Here is a 19,814-nt window from a genome sequence, read left to right on the forward strand (position 1 = left end):
TAACTTCTCATGCTAGATATAATGGCTTATATTTGTTATTTGGATTTCTTGTTCTTTATTGCTTGGATTAAGCTGTTTTCCATTTTGTGCAAAGGAGAGTATCTTTCCACAGCTCAGAGAAGGGAATAAGGAAACTCCAAGGGGAAAATTGAACCCCTCCCCTAAAAGTTTATGCCCACACTGTACTATTTCAGAAGGGTCCCACATTGTTAAGCTGACTCTTTCAGACAAAGATATCTTAAAATCTCCATTGGTTATAACAAATGTTAGAAATACTAAAAGGGGAAAAAGTTACAATCCCACCTCTCCTAGAACATTGACTGTTTTAAATTTCCCATAGTTTTTTGTGGTTCTTGTTCCTGTGCACACATTCTTTTTTTTTGCTTACTTCCATCATTCATAAATTTACAAGAAGCTCATTTGTTGTGCTTTCCTAAGGAAACTGTTATAATTGATAGAGTCCAAATACAAAATTGAGAACTTTAATGAACATCTTTGTTTTTCCCTAAATTGGCTTGTTTTCATCCTTTGAAATAAAAAAAAAAACACTAGTATATCTGCCCCCTTTTACGGAGATGTTATTTTGAAGAGATTTTTGGTTGGGTTGGGCAGTGTTTTGTTGCTCGTATTCTTTAAGGATGGGCAGTACTTGGGGATACAGTTGCTTCCAGCCTTTGACCTGATCTTAGATGGCTGCAAAAAACCCAGGAAAATTCGATGTATTAGAAGAAATTTTAAGTGAGGAATTTCAGACTTTATGTTAAAGTTTCTTAGAAGTGATGAATTCTTGAAAACTAGTTGTCTTTGTTTGGATCTCATCAAATAAATGTGTCTTGTATTTGTCATTAAATCTAGATATCAGCTGATGGTTATGAAGTAGAAAATCTCATCTCTGAAGATCTCACAAAGAGAAGTCATGGTTTTAGGACAGAGTATTTCATTAAGCCACCAGTCTATGTGATAGTTTCCTTTCCCTTCAGTGTGGAAATCTGTAGGATTAACATAGACCTCACAGCTGGGGGAGGCCAGAATGTCACTGGCCTGGAAATGTACACATCTGCCTTATCCAGCAGAGCGTCTTGGAATACCCTCGAGTGCCGGGCCCTGGGCTCAGCTGAGCCTTCCGTCCCGGACAGGGAAGCATTCACCTTGGTAGGCAAAGTCTTGTTGAAAAACCAGAGCCAAGTCGTGTTTAACCACAGGGGCTTCAAGGCTAGGCCACCTTTTGGCCCAGTGGAAGCCACGCTCCCCTCCCCTGCTGTTGTGGCACAGGAGCTTTGGAATAAAGGGGCTCTTTCTCTTAGCCACGTGGCCCATGTCAAGATCTGTATCACCCATGTGACAGGCAGCGGTATACCTTGCATCAAGCGGCTGGAAGTCTGGGGTCAGCCAGCCAAAACCTGCTCTCAAGAGGTGATAGACAGTGTCCTGCTGGTTGCCTCAGAGAGCCTCCCTCGAGACTTGGCTCTGCAGGCCCCCGCCTTGCCCATGGAAAGCGACTGTGACACTGGGGGCCAGTCTGAGAGCCCACCGGCCCCTTCCAGCCTGCAAGAGCTGGCCGAGGTAATTCAGGATGTGCCTGAGGAGTTCCTGGATCCCATCACCCTGGAAATCATGCCTTGCCCCATGCTGCTGCCTTCAGGCAAGGTCATCGACCAGAGCACACTGGAGAAGTGTAACCGCAGTGAAGCCACATGGGGCCGAGTGCCCAGTGACCCTTTCACAGGGGTAGCCTTTACTCCACATTCCCAGCCCCTGCCTCACCCCTCCCTGAAGGCCCGGATTGACCATTTCCTGCTCCAGCACTCCATCCCTGGCTGCTACCTGCTTGGGAGAGCACAGACTGCGTTGGCAGTTACCCCGTCTTCAATTGCTCTGCCTTCTCGGAAAAGGAAGATGGAGCAGGTTGACCATGCCCCAGACAGTAGCCTTGGTATAAATGCTTCCTGTTTTTCTACCACAAGCCTTCTGGTCTCACCCACTACCTCAGAACACACCACTAAGAAAATGAAAGCTGCCAGTGAGCTTGGTCTGACACACATGGACTGCTCAACAGGTAATCTGCCCTCCTATCTCCATGCCCATTGTCAGCCCTCCTCCTCCCAGGGGACAATTGGCACCATTGCCCTTTGGTTTTTGCTTTGCCAGCTTAAATTACCCCAAAAGTTACTGGGTTCAAGTACCACACATTCGTTATCTCATAGCTTCTCTGGACAGGAATCCAGGTGTAGCTTGGCTAGGTCGTCTACTTCCGGGTCTTCCAAGGCTGCTGTCAAAGTGTTGACTGGACTGCAGTTGACTAACTCAAGGCTTGACTTGGAAGGCTTCACTTCTAAGCTCTGTCATGTGATTGTTGCAGGATTCAGTGCCTTGCGGAATTGCTGCACTGATGGACTCTCTTCCTTGTTGGCTCATGACCAGTCTTACCTCAATTCCTTGCCATGTGGGCCTCTCAAGGGCAGCAAGCAACATGGTAGCTGTGTACACCAGAGAGAGTGAGCAAACAAGATGGAAGTCACAGCCTTACAGAACTAATCATGGAAATGACATCCCATTGCTTTGCTATATTCTCTTAAAAGCAAGTCACTGTGTCCAGCCTATGCTCAAGGGGAAGGGGTACCCAAGGGTGTGAGGATCAGGAGGTGAGGTTCATTGGGAGCCATTCAGACACTCTCCCACACTGTTGATCTCTATTTTTTTCAGTGTTTTTTCGAAGATTGGTGGTTGAATCTTGTCAAATGACTTTTCCGTATCAATGGAGATCATATTAGGATTTTTCATCTTAGATCTTTTAATGTGAGAAAGTACATTAATAGACTTCTTAATATTGAACCATTACTGTATTCCTGGAAGGAACTACATTTGGTCTTGCTTCTTTTAACATGCTGCATCATTCTGTTTGCTGGTGTTTGAGTGAGATTGGACTGTGGTGTGTGTGTGTAGGCGTGCACATGCCATCTTTGGTCAGGTTTTGGTGTCAGTGATTTATTTACTCCATAAGAAGAGTTAGGAAATGTTCCTTTTCTAAACTCTAGAATAATTTAACAGTGTTAGACTCGTTCACTCTTCACGTTTGGTAGAATTTCCCCCATGATTGTCAGCACCTGGTGCTTTGGACATAGCTCTTTTTCTTTTTTCTAAATGGAAATTAGTCTGTTTAGATTTTAGCATTCTTTTAATTTCCTCTCTTACTCTAGAAAGCCTATGAAAATAGTGTGCTTGAAAGTTACATCTGTGTCTTCTCTGGTTTTGAGTGTAAATTTTGGTTGACATGACCCCCAGAAACTCCTGGAAGCATATGAGGTACAGGGGGGGCGAGACAAGGAGAAAGGTCCTTAGACCCTATGTCTGTGATGTCTCCAGGGGTGTCGGCTTTGACACATTTGTTGGTGACACAGGACCACACCGACCAGTGCTCCACAGCCCCAAGCTGATGTTCTATGTCCTACAGACTAGACAAAATGTTCCACTCATCACTTGTGGGCAGTTTTCTGAACCCTGCTACCAGGCAGGTCACTGGGTTGTTTCTTGGAGGTTTCTCCCCCTTCCCACATTGCTTTTATTCTCAGTCCATTGCTTGACTTTCTGCGGACCATGCAGAGAAGGCCCCCTAGATCGTGGAGTGGGCAGAGTGAGGTCTTCGTTTTGCCGCTCGATGAGAACAGCTTTGCTTTACTTAACAGGAGAGAAAGGACAGGCCAGTGGTGTCGCAGACCAGTCGGGCCCCAGAAGGGAGGAGATGAGGAAAGAGCAGACTGGTGCTGCTGGGGAGGGGATGGGGGCATGGAGCAGGGGCAGAGGTGGGGCTTTTGCTTGCAGAGTCATTTCCATGGCCAGCAGGGAGGCCTTCAGAAAGTAGGGTGCAGTTCTGCAGGGGAGCCACAAGGTGGCCCGTGCCTGCTCAGCAGTCTGTCCTGGGAGGAGGAACTCTAGTGCAGAGCCTGGGAACACCGAAAGGGGTGTGGGATGGGTACAAACTGCCAGGATCCCCAAGACTTTCGCTCTCTGTCTTCTGGCATCACAATCCACTAGTAGACGTTAGGGAGAACTTTCTTCACATTTGTGTCTACTCGAAGTTGTAAGTGCCGTTTTTATAGTCCTCAGAGGACTTTGTGTTTTGGTTGTCGTCTTTGCCGAACCTCTGTGCGTCTCTCAACAGGTCCAGTGTCCCATGAGCAGAAACTGTCACAAAGCTTGGAAATTGCCTTGACATCAACCCTTGGCTCCAGGCCCTCTTTCACGGCTCGGCTGACCAGGGGACAGCTCCAGCACCTCAGCACAAGAGGGAGCAGCACTTCCTGGAGGCCAGGCACAGGCTCGGGTAACATGGGCCCCATCCGTCCCCTTTGAGCCCCTGAACGGGATGCTGGGCCATGCTGTGGGGCTCTGTGGACCTCCATCCCCAGCTTCCTTAACTCTGACACCCGGGGCTGAGGGGAGAACCCAGTCTCTTCCAGGGAGAGTTGAGGGTCTGCCTGTGAAGTTTAACTCTTCACAAGAAAGGCTTTCTTTAGTCAACTCTTAGTAATTCTGTGGACTTAGGGCTTGGCTACCCTCTGCTGTGTTTTTTGGTAAGATCTAATGTTGATTATTCTATGCTGAGGACTTTGGTTTGTACTTTTTAGATATTTTTCTTGACTAGTCTGTCTCCTGTCTGACATCTGGAGTGCTTTGTGTAAGTGTGGAGGGATTTGGGGTTGAGTATGTCATCTTCATCTCTTCCTATTAACATTTTCTTAGTCTTAGAAAAGTACAGTGGTAGCTCACTGAGCCAATTTTTTCCTAAAATGAACCTGGGATCACTTAGAATGATAGAATTGGTTAGGATATAAAGTGAGAGGATCTGACTGGAATGCTGGGGCATTTTCTACAAGATGAAGCCTGGTGGGGCTTATGATGAGCCGCACACTTGCTTCCTCCTGCCTGTCCAGAGCCAGTCCCTTCTCTTGTCTGGATCCCAGGCCATCTTACCTCCTCTGCCTCTTGTCCTCCTTACCTCCCTTTGTCCCCACCTCCCTGTCTCTCTGATTATGTTTCCATCCTGACCATTCCCAAGAACTGTCTTGTCTAAGTGATGAGGGGTTTCTGTGACCCCACATACACTGGTCACTTATCCTCTCAGCAGCGTCTGGTGTGACTGATCAGCCCCTCCTTCCTCAGATACCTTCTCTCTTGGCCTTCCAGATGTTACATTCTTTTTCTCCCCATTTTCAGCAGCTCCTGTTCAGTTTCCATTGCCGACTCTTCCTTCTCTTCCAGACTCTTCCTGGACTCTGTACTGTCTGTCACCCAAGTGAGAGCCCACTTGGCCAGTGACTGCCCATGTTCACCTATAGCTCCCATTGGGACTCAGACCCCAACCTCCCTGACAGCTGCTTGGTGCCTCTACATGGGAACTCATGGATACCTTGAGTGAACGTTCTAACTCAGAACTGCTGATGTCTGCCCTCCAAATGTTCTCCCCCCACCACCCACCCCCACTTCCTATCATCCCCATTGCGGGTAGAGAGCAGCATCTTCTACCCTTTGGTCAGGCCTCTAACACGGAGGTCCTCCTTGGTCTCCCTCGACATGCTCATCCTGACGTTCTTTTCATCATCAAGTCCTGTTCGTGCTCCTCCAGAGTAGATCTCAGAGTGGCCTTCTCTGCTCCATTGCCCTTGCCGCCACCCTGGCCCCAGCTCCTGTGCCACTCCCTCAGATTCCTGCAGCAGCTGCTACTGCCCCCACAGCCACCTGCCTTACAGGAGCCAGAGCGATCTTCTCATAATGTAAACCAGGTCATGGTACCCCTCTTCTTAGAATCCCTCCAGCACATCCCATTGAATTTGGAGTAAAACCCAACTCCTGCTGCCTGTGAGGGCCTGCATGCTCCAACCCTCGTCCACCCTCCTCTGCAGTCTCCTCTGAAGCCATACTCTTACACATCCCACCTCTGTGTCTTTTCTCTGTCTTTAATGGACTAGCCATTCTTTGTTCTTGCTGTCCCCTTCACTCTGCATGGCTGGCCTCTTTTCGTTCTTATTGGCACTTCCCCCCAAGAGGCCATCCTTGTCCTCTCCAGAGGGGTGTGGGTTGGGGGAGAAAGAGCAGCCTCCTTAGGGCCCAAGATGGGGAAGAGCTGTGAGTACAGCTTGGGGAGGGGTTTGGCAGGACCTGCCCCCGTAGCCCTCGTTCAGGAGGCCCTGTAGGAATCATGGGAGGAGAGAGAGCCTGCCACATAGGAAGGGGAATGATGGGTCGTGAGGGGAGCTGCCGGGCTGCAGGACTGAACAGAAGCAGGCCAGGCTGAGCAAGCAGGCCTGCTGCAGACAGACCTCAGCCCTGCCCCTCTGCTGACCTCCCCTTGACCTGCCCAACCCTGGTACACCAGACCATTTTCTGCTTTTTCCTTTTCTTGTCACATCTCACCTCTCTTGCAGTTTATCAGCATTGTCAGGGTGAGCTTGTGCCTTGCTCTGGCCTTGGCAGCCCCTTCAGAATCCGTGAGCGTAATAAAAAGCTGAAGTACATCTTGCTGGCACACTGAGAGGAAGGGCCCAGTGCTGCCCAGCTGCCCTCAGAAGTCAGCTTTTCTTGAGCATTCATGGGAGCACTGAGATTTGATGATCGAGAAGAGGCCTGTCAGCTTCCCAGGTTCCCTCGTACCCTCTCCTCCCAGGTCAGGCAGAGGAGGCCTAGGGAGGGATGAAGCCAGGCTGCTGCAGGGGTGTAGGGTGGGGAAGCTTCTTGTCCCATTCCAGGCACGTGCCCTGCCTCCAGGATGGAGCCTGGACCAGGAGGCAGCTTTCCCTAACCTTGGCCCATTTTCCTCCCTGATTTACCAGAGCAGCCTGGGAGTGTCCTGGGCCCCGAGTGTGCCTCCTGCAAAAGAGTGTTTTCTGCCTACTTCAAAAAGGAGCCTGTGTATCAGCTTCCCTGTGGCCACCTCCTGTGCCGGCCCTGCCTGGGTGAAAAGCAGCACTCCCTGCCCATGACATGCACAGCCTGCCAGCAGCCAGTTGCCAGCCAGGACGTGCTGCGAGTCCACTTCTGAGTGACCAGCTCCTCAACTCGAGAAGACCTATCACTGGGAGGAGCTGAGGGAGAGCAGGAGTGGGGGTCACAGTTCCCCTGAAGTCTGGCCAGGTCCCAGGCACAGAGGGGCCTCTTCTTTCCCAAGGGCTTTCCCTTTATCTCCTCACACAGCGTAGCACAGGCCGGGAGTGAGGGGTGGAGGAGGAGCACTCCACTCCTGCTCCAGTGGCAATAGGATAACAAAGCCATAGTCTGGGCTGGGAGGGATGGGGGAGATGTCCCTGCCCTCCTCTGCTTCCCTGCCACTCCCTGCTGGGGCCCAGGGCCTGCTAGAGCCAGCCCCGCTCTGCTGAGGGCCCCCCAAGTTATCTGCACGCCCACCCCCATCCTGCAGGGTGGATGTGAGTGGAGCACAAAGACTGTGGCTCAGGATCTCGAAGAGAGCCTCCACCTTGAGTGTCACCCAAAAGTGGACCGGGGCAGAGGTCTATGGAGTGAATAGACTCAGCCCCCCAGCTGGCAGACCACTCCGAGCCTTAATAAAGAATGGTTGACGTCCCCTGTAGGCTTCCTCCTGGCAGAATGCGTGTCTGTGTCGTCATACCCGTTCCCTACCTGCACCCAGACAAAGTGGGACTGTGGTAGAGCAGCCGTGAGCAGTCACTGCAACCCCTTCAGCCTGTAATTCAGGTCAATGGCCTGAAGGGACAAGAAGTCACATTTTCAGATGTGTCTGATGTGTGAGGGTGTGCAGGTGGGTGTGCGTGCAGGCAGGGAGGGTCGAGCAGCCTCTCTCAGGCTGGGTGCCAGGGTGCCAGAACGTGCTCAGCTGCATGATGGCGGAGCTGGCTCCACAGCCCTCCGAGGGGAAGGTACCTTCTTCTGCAGGGGGCCCGTTTCAGGAAAACTACTTGTATATAGGCTGCTTTTGTTTTTCCATTCAAAATTTAGTTTTATGGAGTCCCAGAGGGAAAATATGTATTCTTACAACTGTTTACTGTGTGGAATAGATTTTAGTCACTAGGAGAACATCAGTGAGAAAATACACCGTGCTATTCCCTGTTCCTTTCTGAACACGTTTGGGAAGGAGCAGCCCAGCAATACTTCATAGTTTATCCTTGAGATTTTATCAAAGGTCCCTGTAGATAGACTGGGGGGGGTTCTCTCAAGGCCCCCAGGAATCTGAGCCGCCTGCTCCCCTCTCCTCCCACAGGCCTGCTGCCTCTGCTTTGTTCTTGGGTACGCTGAGGGATGGAGGCTGCCGTTCTCTCTGGCTTCCGTGCTTTGCACGAGGGACAGGAACAACTATGGTCCTTAGACTGACAGGGGAAGGAGGGAACTTATTAAAAATTCAGATTCTTGGTCTCCAGTCCAGACAAAGGAATTCAGAGATCTGGGGTTGGGGTTAGAGAGCCTGTGTGTTTGAGAGTTCCTTGGGGGTTTGTACGTCCACAGAGGCGGCTGCGGAGAGGCCGGCACATCCTTCCCTCTGCCTCCTGGTGGCGTTTCCCTGGACACAACTTCACAGGAGATGTCATGGTCTGCGTTGTGTGGGGCGCGTGTCCTTTCCTCTCCTGTATCATTTACTCAACACAAAGGCTGTTTGGACATGCAGCCCTGGGCCCTCAGAACAAGAGGCTGGGCCTGGCCCCCGTGGCTGTCTCCCAATCTCCATGCCCGAGGTGCAGAGTGAGCCCTTGCCGTGTCCTGGCTGTTCTCCCTGCAGGGTCAAGGCTGGGGCCTTGGCCGTGCTCTGCCCTCACACGCAGGACCTGGGCCACACTGCTTGCTGCTGTTGTCCTCCAGCCCAGGGGGCAGGTGGAAGGGAGGGCCACTCAGAAGTAGTTCTGAAGGTAGAAGAAGTAGAAGAACCAAATCGCCAGGAGGAAGATGAGCAGCTGGTCGGCGCTCACAGGGTATTGTGTCTCCTGGCCGCCCAGCTGCAGGGCCCTGCAGCGCCTGGGTCCTGGGGCCAAGAAGGTTCCCCCATCCCTAGGCCTACCCCGCTTCCTCCTCTGGGTCTCCAGCTTGAGGCCGCTCAGCCGCTGGGGGCTTTTCCATTCCCCAGGAACTGGTCCTCTGCCGCCTGGGTTGCTCTAAGTAGGTCTGCAGACAGAGAGACCTGCCCCTGGAGGAAACAGCTACCTCCCCGCAGTGGTATTGTGATTCTGGGCTGGTTACTATTGTGATGGCCACTGGGAGAGGGGCGGGGCTGCCTCAGGCTGAGCTGGCCCCCTCTGCCCCCTCTCAGCTTCCTGCCCAGCCCTCTCCCCAGCCTGCGCTAGCCTGCCTGGCCTCAGCCCACTTGCATAGGCGGGATCTTTCCTGCCAGTTCTAGGTTGGAATTGGCTGGGTTGGGAATTGACCAAAGATGCACAGTCCGATATAGTAGCCACTAGCCACATGTGGCTATTTAAGTTAACTAAAGCAAATAAAATTTAAACCCAGTTCCTCAGTCGCAGCAGCCACATTTCAAGTACTTAATAGTCACATGTGTTAGTGGCTACCTGTCGGAGAGCTCAGAAGAAGAATGTTCCACCATTCCAGAAAGTTCTATTGGGCAGTACTGGGCCAGAGTAGGAACTTGGTGAGACTGGCCCTTGGTGTTCCTCTTACCTGTAATGAACCTGTCAGGAGAGTAGGGAGACAGCCCTACATGGGAATGGAGGGCTTATAATGGAGGGCAGGCTAATGGGGTGGAGACTCAGGTGAGCTTGAGCCTTGCCTGCCACCCCACATCCACCCTGCTGTCACGCAGTCCCTCCTGTACAAACAGGTGCTGTGGTCCAGGGATGACGTGACCTCCAGTGGCACAGGGATGAGGTGAGGAGGAAGGTGGAGGAGGCAGCCTTGTGGCACTTGGCAAGTTTTTTTCCATCAAGGTTTGTGCCAGTAACAAGGTGATGCTACCCGTAACCATACGATCAAGAGATGACCATACAAACATTTTGGTTTTTTCCCTTCCAGTATTTTTCTATAAGGAAAAAAATGTGTGTGTATATACTGTGTGGTTCTGTTGCCTGCTACTTCTCTTAACAATATTGCATGGACATCTGCCCTTGTCATTAGACACTATTCTTATTAAAAAGATCATTTGGAAGAAAAGCCAGAATAACCAAGAAAACCCTGAAAATGAATAACAGTTTGGGTTGGGAATGGAGAACTAACCCATGCATACACAGACCAGTGAAACAGAATTAAAAATCCAGAAACGGGCCAGCCCAGTGGCCCAGCAGTTAAGTTCGCACGTTCTAGTTCAACGGGCTGGGGTTTGCTGGTTCGGATCCAGGGTGTGAACATGGCACCGCTCTGCAAGCCATGCTGCAGTAGGCATCCCGCATATAAACTAGAAGAAGATGGGCATGGATGTTAGCTCAGGGCCAGTCTTCCTCAAAAAAAAATCCAGAAACAGGCCCAGCCACATATGGATCTTCAGTGTGCTGCTTTTAACGGCGGCAGCAGCAATAACGAGGAAAGACAGATCTTCCAAAAAGTGGTGCTGGAGTCACTGGAGGAATGAAACCATCTAAGAAGGAGAATGAAATGGAAAACGAGGGAATTCCTGTAAATCTGGGAGAGAGGAAAACTTTCTGATTCAAAATCCAGATGCAGTAGGGGAAAAAAAATCAATAAATTTGACTACATAAAAATTAAAACCAAAAAACCTCCTACATAGCAAAAACCCAAAACCAAAAAACCCGCCATTAGCAAAGTAAAAACAAATTCCAAGCTGGGAAAATGTATTTGTAACTTGTATTACAATGGTTAATATCCCTATTATATAGCTCCTAAAAATAAGAAAGACTCACAAAGAAATGCAATGACCTTTTAAATATGTCAAAAGATACTCAACCTTGCTCATAATATGATGAAATAATGACTCGAAATACCATTTCTTGTTTAGCAAATTGACACAAATCTCAAAATTTGGCCACAATCTGCTGGTGAAATTGTAGATTAACAGGTACTGTCACACACTGCCAGTGGGAATGCAAGGGGGACAAACCTCCATGGAGGGGAATGTGACAATATCTAGCAAAGTCACAAATGCATGTACCCTCTGACCCAGCCATCCCACTTACAGGACTGCAGCCCAAAGACTCTGTGGCATAAATACAAAATAACAGTTCTGGCCCCACCAGCCAGCAGCCTGATGAGCCAGGGCTGGTCCTTGGGGAGCTCAGGAGCCATATTGCCGCCTGTGGAGGGGCCAGCTGTGTCCAGAAGATGGGCCCTGGAACAAGGGGTTTACACATACATGATTTTGCATATATTATCAAGATTATGGAGAATTGGAAAGCCATCCATGTGTATTAAGAAAAACTTTCGCCGTTCAAAAGTTTAGAAAAAAGTTTCTATGTGTCGAGCACACAGGCATCATGCTAAGTGCTTTATATTCTTGTCTCATTTCATCCTCACAACTCTTGGAGGGAGGAAAAAGCTGAGGCTCCGTTCCATGAGGAGCTCATCTGACTGACTCCAAGACCACCAACTCTTAACCCCTGAGATGCTCTGTAGGTAGCAAAGGCTGGCAAAGAGCAGACTCAAGTCCCCTCTACAGAGATGGCCTGAATATTGTCACTGAAGGGCCTCTAAGGAGCCCTCCTTTGAACAGGGACCTTGTGCAGGGCACAGGGGCCCTGTGAGCACTGATCTGGTGAGAGACCACCCAACTCCAGGACACATAGGAACTTCTCCACTCAGGTCCAAGTCCACCATGCAGCCTGGAACCAGAGGCACAAAAAAGTCTAATTACGGGATAACTCATGACTAAGCTACAGCACAGCTTTTGAAAATTCAAAAATATCACAACTCTAGACATAAAAATAAAAATTCCCCCCCGCCCCCCCCCAAAGACTCAGCAGAGTTAACCTCATGTAAATGGATAAATCTCCTGGTTGAAATGTGAGTGGAAAAGTACCCGTCACACACAGTTACTGAAAGAGGAGGATATGGGAAGGAGCCATACAGGGAAGGAGCGGGGACAGAGTGGCTCCAGAGGGTCTCTAAGCAGGCTGCGGCCGAGGGCAATGGGTACTAGAGCCCACCAGATCCTATGGAGATGTGGTTGCCACACTGCAGATAGCAACCCCAGTTGTGTGATTTGTGTGGCTGAGGGAGATTCAGTTTGAAAGAGAAACTGGGTGACTGGGAAACAGTAACCAAATGAGCCCTGCATGGTCCTGGAGGGGTGGGAAGGCACGAAGGATGGTCAAACTTGGGGACAGTCCCAGGAAGCTGTCAGGAAGCAGAGGCAGGAGGAAGGAGGGAGGGAGGCTGCTGATACCCTCTAAACCGGTAGGGAGAACTGAATTTGAAAAGAGAAGAGGTAGAGAATCAGGTTGGGGAGGCAGAGACACCGGCCCCTCTGCCCCGATTCCTGATACCCTCCCCCTGGGCCCAGGGCCCAGACATAAACTGTGACTCAGCTGATGAAATGCAACCCCATAGCTCATTAATTAGGAAGCCTCTAATTAGCCAGTCTCAGAAAACGATCCTCTAGAGAGAACCCCTCTCACCTGCCTTCCTCTCCCTTCCACCCAAAGGATGAGATCAGGCTTGGGGGGATCTGGCCCCTGGGAATGAGGAAGGGGAGGGGAGCAGGAACACCAGGGGAAATGAGATGCCAGCACGAGTTTATGCATGAGATGGCCTTGGCAAATTGACCTTTCTAATGGGGTGACGGAAATGACGGAAGTGCCTCAAACCCTGAAAATTTCCTTGACTTAAGAAACCTGGGGGCAGATGTGGGCAAGGCCTGGCTGGACCTGCTCGAGCTTGGTCTGTATAATGCCCACAAAGCTGTGAGCCATGTGGTTCAGTTCAGTCTTAGGGATCTGGAGCAAAAGAAACACAGATTCGGCAACCAAAATACCATTTCCCACTGTGACGTTACTCAGCAACACTCCTTCAAATCCCCCTTTCATCCTCCCAGGTACCTCCCGCATTACTGCTCTGCAGCTGCTCCCATATCTCTCTCTTCAACACTCCATGGAAAAATCTATTCGGAACCTTAGTCTTCATCCTTTCCTCCTAACTTCTCACCACTGTGACTGTTCTAAATGATCGGTTGTCAATTATTCAGCACTGTTTTCATCCAAAGGGGCACTCTGCTCTTTCCCTCACTCTGGACAGGCTTGTGGCTGCTTCGACCAATTGAGCACCATAGCAGTAACCCTATGTTATTTCTGCCTTGTTTGCTGGAACATTCGCTCTTTTTTTTTTTTTTCCGAGGAAGATTAGCCTTGAGCTAACATCTGCCAGCAACCCTCCTCTTTTTTCTGAGGAAGATTAGCCTTGAGCTAACACCTGTGCCCATCTTCCTCTATTTTATATGTGGGACGCCTGCTACGGTATGGCTGGATCAGCGTGTGTAGCTCCATGCCCCAGATCCAAACCAGCGACCCTCAGGTCACCGAAGCGGAATGCTACATCCACCGGCTGTCCCCTGGAACATTCACTCTTGAAGCCTTGAGCCATAATGCAAGATGTCTGACTGTCCCAAGGCCACCCAACTATGAAAAGCCACACAGAGAGGCCACTGGTAGGCAGGCGTTCCAGTCAGCAGTCCCAGCCAAGCCCAGCCTTTGGGTCATCACAGCCCTTGTGTCCAGGCATGTGAGTAAAGAAGGCTCCAGATGATTCCAGCCCCTAGCCATTCACTCTTTCCGGTGTAGGCCCCAGACATTGTGGAGCAGAGAAATGGCGTCCTTGCTGTGCCCTGTTTGGACGCCTCACCTTCAGAATCCATGAGCATAATCAAGTGGTGGTGGTTTGTACTCTGCATTTTGGAGTGGCATGTTGGACAGCAGTAGTAACTGGAACGACCCCAAAATCCTAGAAGACTGCTACAGAGGGGGCCGGGGGAAGAGGAAGAGAAACCAGGAGGCAAAGTGAGGATCCTCTTAGCAGAGAGGGGAGAGGAGAGCCTGGAAATGTCCCTATGCTAATACTTTGTGCCCTGACAAGCGTCTGACTGTGGGCAGTGAGCACAGATGGAGGACAGTGCTGCTCCCGGGGGCTGGCCAGCACGCTAACTCGGTCATTTACTGAAGAACCAATGTGGGGACCATTGCAGCATCCTGGGGACACACTGATGAAAGGAACACTGCCTAGTGGAGCAGAAAGACGGGGAAATAGGTGAATAAAGCATTTCTAGGGTACCACATTGACCTGCAGGCAAAGGAGGTCAGTTCTGCTAAGGTTAGAGGTGGAGGCAGGAAAGATGGGATTCTGGTTCTGACTTCAGAAAAACGTCTCAGTGGATTTGGGTGGGGGGTAGCTCTACAGCATCCATTGCCCCTTCATAGTGTCGAAGAAAATAATCCATAACCAATCTATAAATGAAAATTTGGGTGAGTTTATTCTGAGCTGAAATCTGAGGACCATGGCCCGGGGCCTTTCTTCCCAAAGGAAGAAAGGGCACCGAAGAAGTGGGGTGCACAGAGTGGTTATATACCCCCAGAGAGGATGTTTCACATAGGATTGAAATGTCCCTTTCACAATAGTCGCGAGACTGCTCTGTCGGCACAGCGATTGATGGAAATAGCAGGTAGGTCTGCTGTCTCTAGCAGGTGGGTCTGCTGTCTTGGTGAACACAGCAGGATGGCAGGTCTGTTGTCTCCAGCTGAGTGGTCACAGGTGAACTCTGCAATCAGTTCCTAGCCTAAGGAAAGATGCTTAATCTTTAAGGAAATGCCAACGTTGGGAGGGGGAGGGAAGTTGCACCTTTATCTCAAGGGCCTTTGTTCTTGCCATAGGAAATGTATATACAATACATGCTCAACGGCCACAGTCAGGCCCTTTTAAAAAAAACAAAGTCAGGCCGAATTAGGCTTACATCAAATGGCTTCCTCATATACTCCAATATATCCTATTGCTTGCCATTTTTATTTGTCAGTAGTATCACCCTGGTTTTCCTTCAAGGCATTACCCTTTCTCCAGTGGATACAGTCTGAGGGAGCTTTATTCAGAGGTATAAGGGATGGGCACAAGAGCCAAGCTGAGCCAAATAGACACCCCTCCCGGAATGTGAATCTGAGAAGAGAGACAAGACTGGAGGCACTTGAAGTCATTCTATAGTGGACACTGTTGATGCTGTGCCCATCTGTCCCCCAGATGCTGTGGGCATTGGTTGCCAATGGCTTATAGCTGGTCTGTCTCCAGAGACTTGCCCTCAGCCAATGACAGCCACTTCATCAAGAAAATGCCTGGGAGATTCCCTTCCCCGAACCTCCTTGACCAATGACTGAGTAATATGCAAGTATGAAAAAAATCACCCCTCTTGCTCCATGCTAGGGAAACTGTGGTGCCACTCATACTCCGGAGCTCCCCGTGGGATCAGGCTGAGGCCACGCTCCAGCGGAACCCTCACCTTTGCCTGGCTCCTTCCCCTGCCTGTCCAGCTCCACTGACTCCTGAGAGCCCTCCCTCATAAGTGACATGTACAAGAAGCCCCTTCTGGGGGAACTGACATGTCCATTTCAAGAGACTTCCTCTGTTCATGTTTTGTGGCCTTCCAGAACCATAGTTTCCAAGCCTGGTTCTCTAGCTTTCCCCTAAATGGTGAGCTCTCAAAAGCCTTCCAGTAAATTCCTTTTGCTCAAATTTTCCAAACCTGATACAGAACACTGAAGCGAGAGTAGGGGGCTAGCAACAGACTCTCAAGAACATGAGGGTGTGAAGGATTGTCCAGCAAGGGCCAGAAGGCAGTGAAGCGGATGTTCCTATTCTGGTTTGGACCCCACTGTCCTACAGCAGGTGGGGACGAAGCAGCCACGCCTTTGGAGCCATGTGCCTATTGAGGGCAAGGTTCTGGTCTGGCAGATTCTTCTGCTGCCAAAGGATTTCAGGATTTGAGGGTGTCAAGGACCAGTAATACCTAAGACCCAGGCAAGAGAGGCCCCGGCCCTGGCCCCACGCCTTAGAGGGCCTGTTCTGGCCCTCTTTAGAGTGAGGCCAGGGGATATGCCCACCCAGAATCTGAGCCCTGTGGGCTGTGGCCTGGAACACCCTGCCTAACTTTCCCATGACTGTTTCTAGGGCTGGAGAAGTCCTCTTCCCTGGGTCTGTGCCCCAGGTGGGCCCTCAGGTGTGCAAATGTACCCGTGTGGCAGAAAGGGGAGGCAGTTTGTGAGGCCCATTGACAGACCTACACCCACAGGCTGGTGTGCCCAGATGCGTGCATGTCCCTTGGGATGTGGGAAGGAACAAGGCTGCAGGGAGAGGCCAGCCACCCCAATGTATTTAGGATAGAATACGTTTTATTTAACATTTGTTAGCTTGACTTGCAACTTTTAAATATTTGATCATATTTTACCCAAGTTCCCACAAAAGGTGGAGCTGATACTTAAAAACTTTTTATTGTGGAAAATGTCCCCCACACATGAAAATACAGATTAGTATCATGAACTTTCATGTACCCATCACCCAGTTTCAACAATTCTCAACTCATGGCTCCTCTTGTTTCTTTCCTACTTACCCTCACCTGGGTTGCCCCTCTCCATTATTTTGAAGCCAGTTAGGGTGGCACCAGATGAACAATTTTAGAGCACGATGGTGGCAGCTCCTGGAGTTCCCTCTTCCCATCAAAATGGCAGATTACAACCTGGGCGAATCCATGAAAGCCTTAAAGGATGCAGGGCTGGTGATCCCCGTCAGGGCTGCTCCGGAATCGGGGTGCTCGGCCAGCTCTTGCTCCTTGCTGGCCGTGGTACTTCAGGAAATTTGCTTTATCCCTTTGTGCCCAAGTTTCCACATCAATAAAATGGTGATAAACATCTCTTGTGACATTGTGAAATGCCTTAGACATTGTTTAGTTAAACTACTACAGTAGAAACAAAATTTAAAGATAATCAATCTACTAGAAGACAGGAAAGAAGGAAAAAGAAGTGAGCCGGTATCATAGCAAACAGAAAACAGAAGTGAACTGTACGTAAATGAGTCCAAGTAGACCAGTGACCACCGTAACGCAAGCAGACTAAGCTTCTTGTTAAAACAGGAACACGCACGTTGGATAAAAAAATGAAGTCCTGCCACATATTGTTTCAACAGACATACCAAATGCATAGTGACATGGAATGCTGGATAATAAAAGGATGACGAAAAAGAAAGCTAATGTGGCAACAGTAATATTAGGCAAAGAGAATTTAAGGCAAAAATATTAATAGTGATAAAGAGAGATTTTATTTAATGATAAAAGGAATAAAGTATCAAGAACAGGTAACAATCAGAAACCTGTATGCACCTAACAACGTATCTTCAAAGTGACAGAAGCAGACAAACCCACGATCATACTGGAGGTGTTAACAGACTGCTCGTGGAGACGCACAGCTAAGGAAACACACATTTGGGAAGGCAGAGAGCTATGACCATTCAAACCACAATCTTGATCACCTAATTCGTGAATAACATCATGATTTTTCAAGGACTCATGTAACATTACCAAACACGTAAAATAAATGTAGAACCAAATCACAATAAAGGACCTACAACTCATGGAATAAAGGAAGTTTTATAGCCTTAAAAAATACATATTTAAAAAGGAGGAAGAGTGAAAATTCATGAGCCAAGTATGCCACTCAAGAAGTCAGAAAAGAAGTAGAGAGTTAACTCAGAGAAAGAAGATAAAATGAAATAGCCAAGAGAAAGATATAAATTAAAGAAACGAACTGTGGAGATTCAATAAACCGAAGTCAAGTCTTTGAAAAATCGCAGCCGGACCCGGGACCGAGCGGCCGCCCCGCCCGGCGCGCTGATGGCGCTGAGTGATGCCGGGCCGCGCTCCCCGGGCGCCGCGCTCATGCGGCTCTTAGCAGTCCGGGCACAGCTCGCCCGCCGCCGGCCGCCGCCTCATTAGAGCCGCTGGCGCAGGGGCCGTGCGCCCGGGCCGCGCCGCCCAATTTGTGCTCGACCCTGGCCGCCGCGCGCCCGCCCCGTCGGGTCCCCAAGGCCCACAGACCTTCCTGTCTTTTCTTCTGACTTTCTTCGCTTCTGCTCCCGCCAGCCCACGCGCATTTCCTGCCCTTTTGTCTGGCTGCTTCGTGGAGGGAGGGCATGTGGACGCACCCTGGCTCTTGCCCAGCCCAGCAAAAGGGGGCAACATCTGCCACCTCCCGGGCTGCAGCCTTTGTCCCCAGTAGGTGCGCCAAGGGGGCTTTTGGGACCTGGAGCTGGAGCTCAGAGTCCCCAGAAGTGAAGGCGTCCATCTTGCCGCTGTACAGGCTTTGAATATAGGAAAGAGTTGGTTAAAAATATTTTCCCTAGTTTATTTTGCTTTTCAGTTAGGTTTTTTGGCAAGTAAGAATTTTTATGAGATCTTTTCATTTCTTATTTCTTTTAAGCTTAATGTTGCCGCCTCTAGAGATCTGGGAAATATTCACGTTTAGCTCCCCGGTTTCATTAAGGAGGGAGGGATTTTTTTTTTCTTAGTCCTAATGTGGATCCGTTTTAGTTTCACAGCTGTAGCCTAAGGCCCAGGATTTTTCTCACGTTTGTTATCCCTGCTCCATGCAGCCTCTTTGATTCAATTCAGTAGGCAGGTCTTGGGCTCCTACAAATTTTGCTCACTTTTGTCACCTCTTCCTAGTTTATAGAGCATTTGTGTGTCTTCACGGTCCAGGGTCCTCAAGTCAGACTAGTGCAAAACAGATGAGAAGAGAAGCTGTACTTGCTGTTGGCAGCCGGCTCTGTTTGAAAATGAGACCAACCGCCCTTCCAGGTAGCAAGGATGTCATGTGGTACAGACACTGGGTTGATCCCGAGCAAAGGGGAAGAAGAAACAGGAGTAGGGGGACCGGGGCAGTTAACTGTTCTCAGGAAAGATGGTCTAAAGGTAAGGAAGTACTTTACAGAACATTCTGAGATTTGGGGCTTAATCTGGAGGCTGGCAACTGTTTGTTCTGTAAAGATTCCAGAAAATCTTAGCCCTTTATAGCACCTTCATCTGATTCCCTTAAGACCTCAGTGAGATAGGAAGTGGGGTCAGTACATCAAACAAGTAACTTTGGGAACAGATGTGACTTGCCCAAGGTCACACGGTAACTCCCTGGAGAGCTGAAGTTGGTACCCAGGGCTCCCCTCTCTCCCTTCCTTCTTTCCATAAGTTATTGAAAACACACTGTCTGGCAGGCACTGTACCAAGAGTGGGGCTACAGTAAGAAACAGAAAGATGGAGCCCTTTTTCCCCTGGGGCTTTTATTCTAGAAGGGGGACAACCATACACACACAAAAAGATAAAGAGACAAACAAATGACCTGCAAGTCGTAGTAGGTGCTATTAAACCCATTGACATAGACCCTAGTTAGAAAAGAATTGAGGTGGAGGTGAGGGATGGTCCAGGAGGGTGGTCAGGGAAGGCTCTTCTTAGGAGATGACACTTAAGCGGCCAGGAGAATCCCAGGGAGGGGTGAGGGTAGGCGAGCATTCTAGGACAAGGAAACAGCAGGTTCTGAGATTCCAAAGCAGGAGCAGAAAGAAGCAGATAGATTTGAGATACATTTTAGAGGTAAGACGAGCAAAGAGTGAGGGACAGAGAAGGACCAGGGTGAGTCTCAGGTCCTAGGAGGAGCAGATGGTTAGACAATGGTGGATTACAGAGTAGAAGAACCCTGGGGGACAGCAGGAGAGCAGCTAAGAATCAGGAGATGAGTTTGACCATGTTAAGTTGGAGAGACCTATTGAACATCCAAGGGGAGGTGTCATTGGGCAGTCTGGCACTCAGGGGAGAGGCCCAGGATAGAGATGTGAATTTTGGAATCATTAGTTTACAGAAAGTATGTAAAATCATGGGGTTAGAA

General features: G+C 49.7%; 1 protein-coding gene across 3 annotated transcripts in view; it reads left to right on the forward strand.

The window, feature by feature from the left end:
* LOC124248540 (RING finger protein 37) overlaps nucleotides 1-7,597 on the forward strand; it is a 34,250-nt gene extending 26,653 nt beyond the window's left edge. For 2 of the 3 annotated variants that reach the window (XM_046678706.1, XM_046678705.1), the window contains 3 exons: nucleotides 856-2,056; nucleotides 4,160-4,321; nucleotides 6,828-7,597. In XM_046678706.1, coding sequence (XP_046534662.1) covers nucleotides 856-2,056; nucleotides 4,160-4,321; nucleotides 6,828-7,036 — 1,572 coding nt within the window. In that variant the 3' untranslated portion in view covers nucleotides 7,037-7,597. The remainder of the gene's footprint in view (nucleotides 1-855; nucleotides 2,057-4,159; nucleotides 4,322-6,827) is intronic. The other variant, XM_046678707.1, reaches the window with a different exon arrangement.
* Nucleotides 7,598-19,814: the final 12,217 nt, after the last annotated feature.

Source organism: Equus quagga, chromosome 12, assembly GCF_021613505.1.
Source record: "Equus quagga isolate Etosha38 chromosome 12, UCLA_HA_Equagga_1.0, whole genome shotgun sequence".
Taxonomy (NCBI): domain Eukaryota; kingdom Metazoa; phylum Chordata; class Mammalia; order Perissodactyla; family Equidae; genus Equus; species Equus quagga.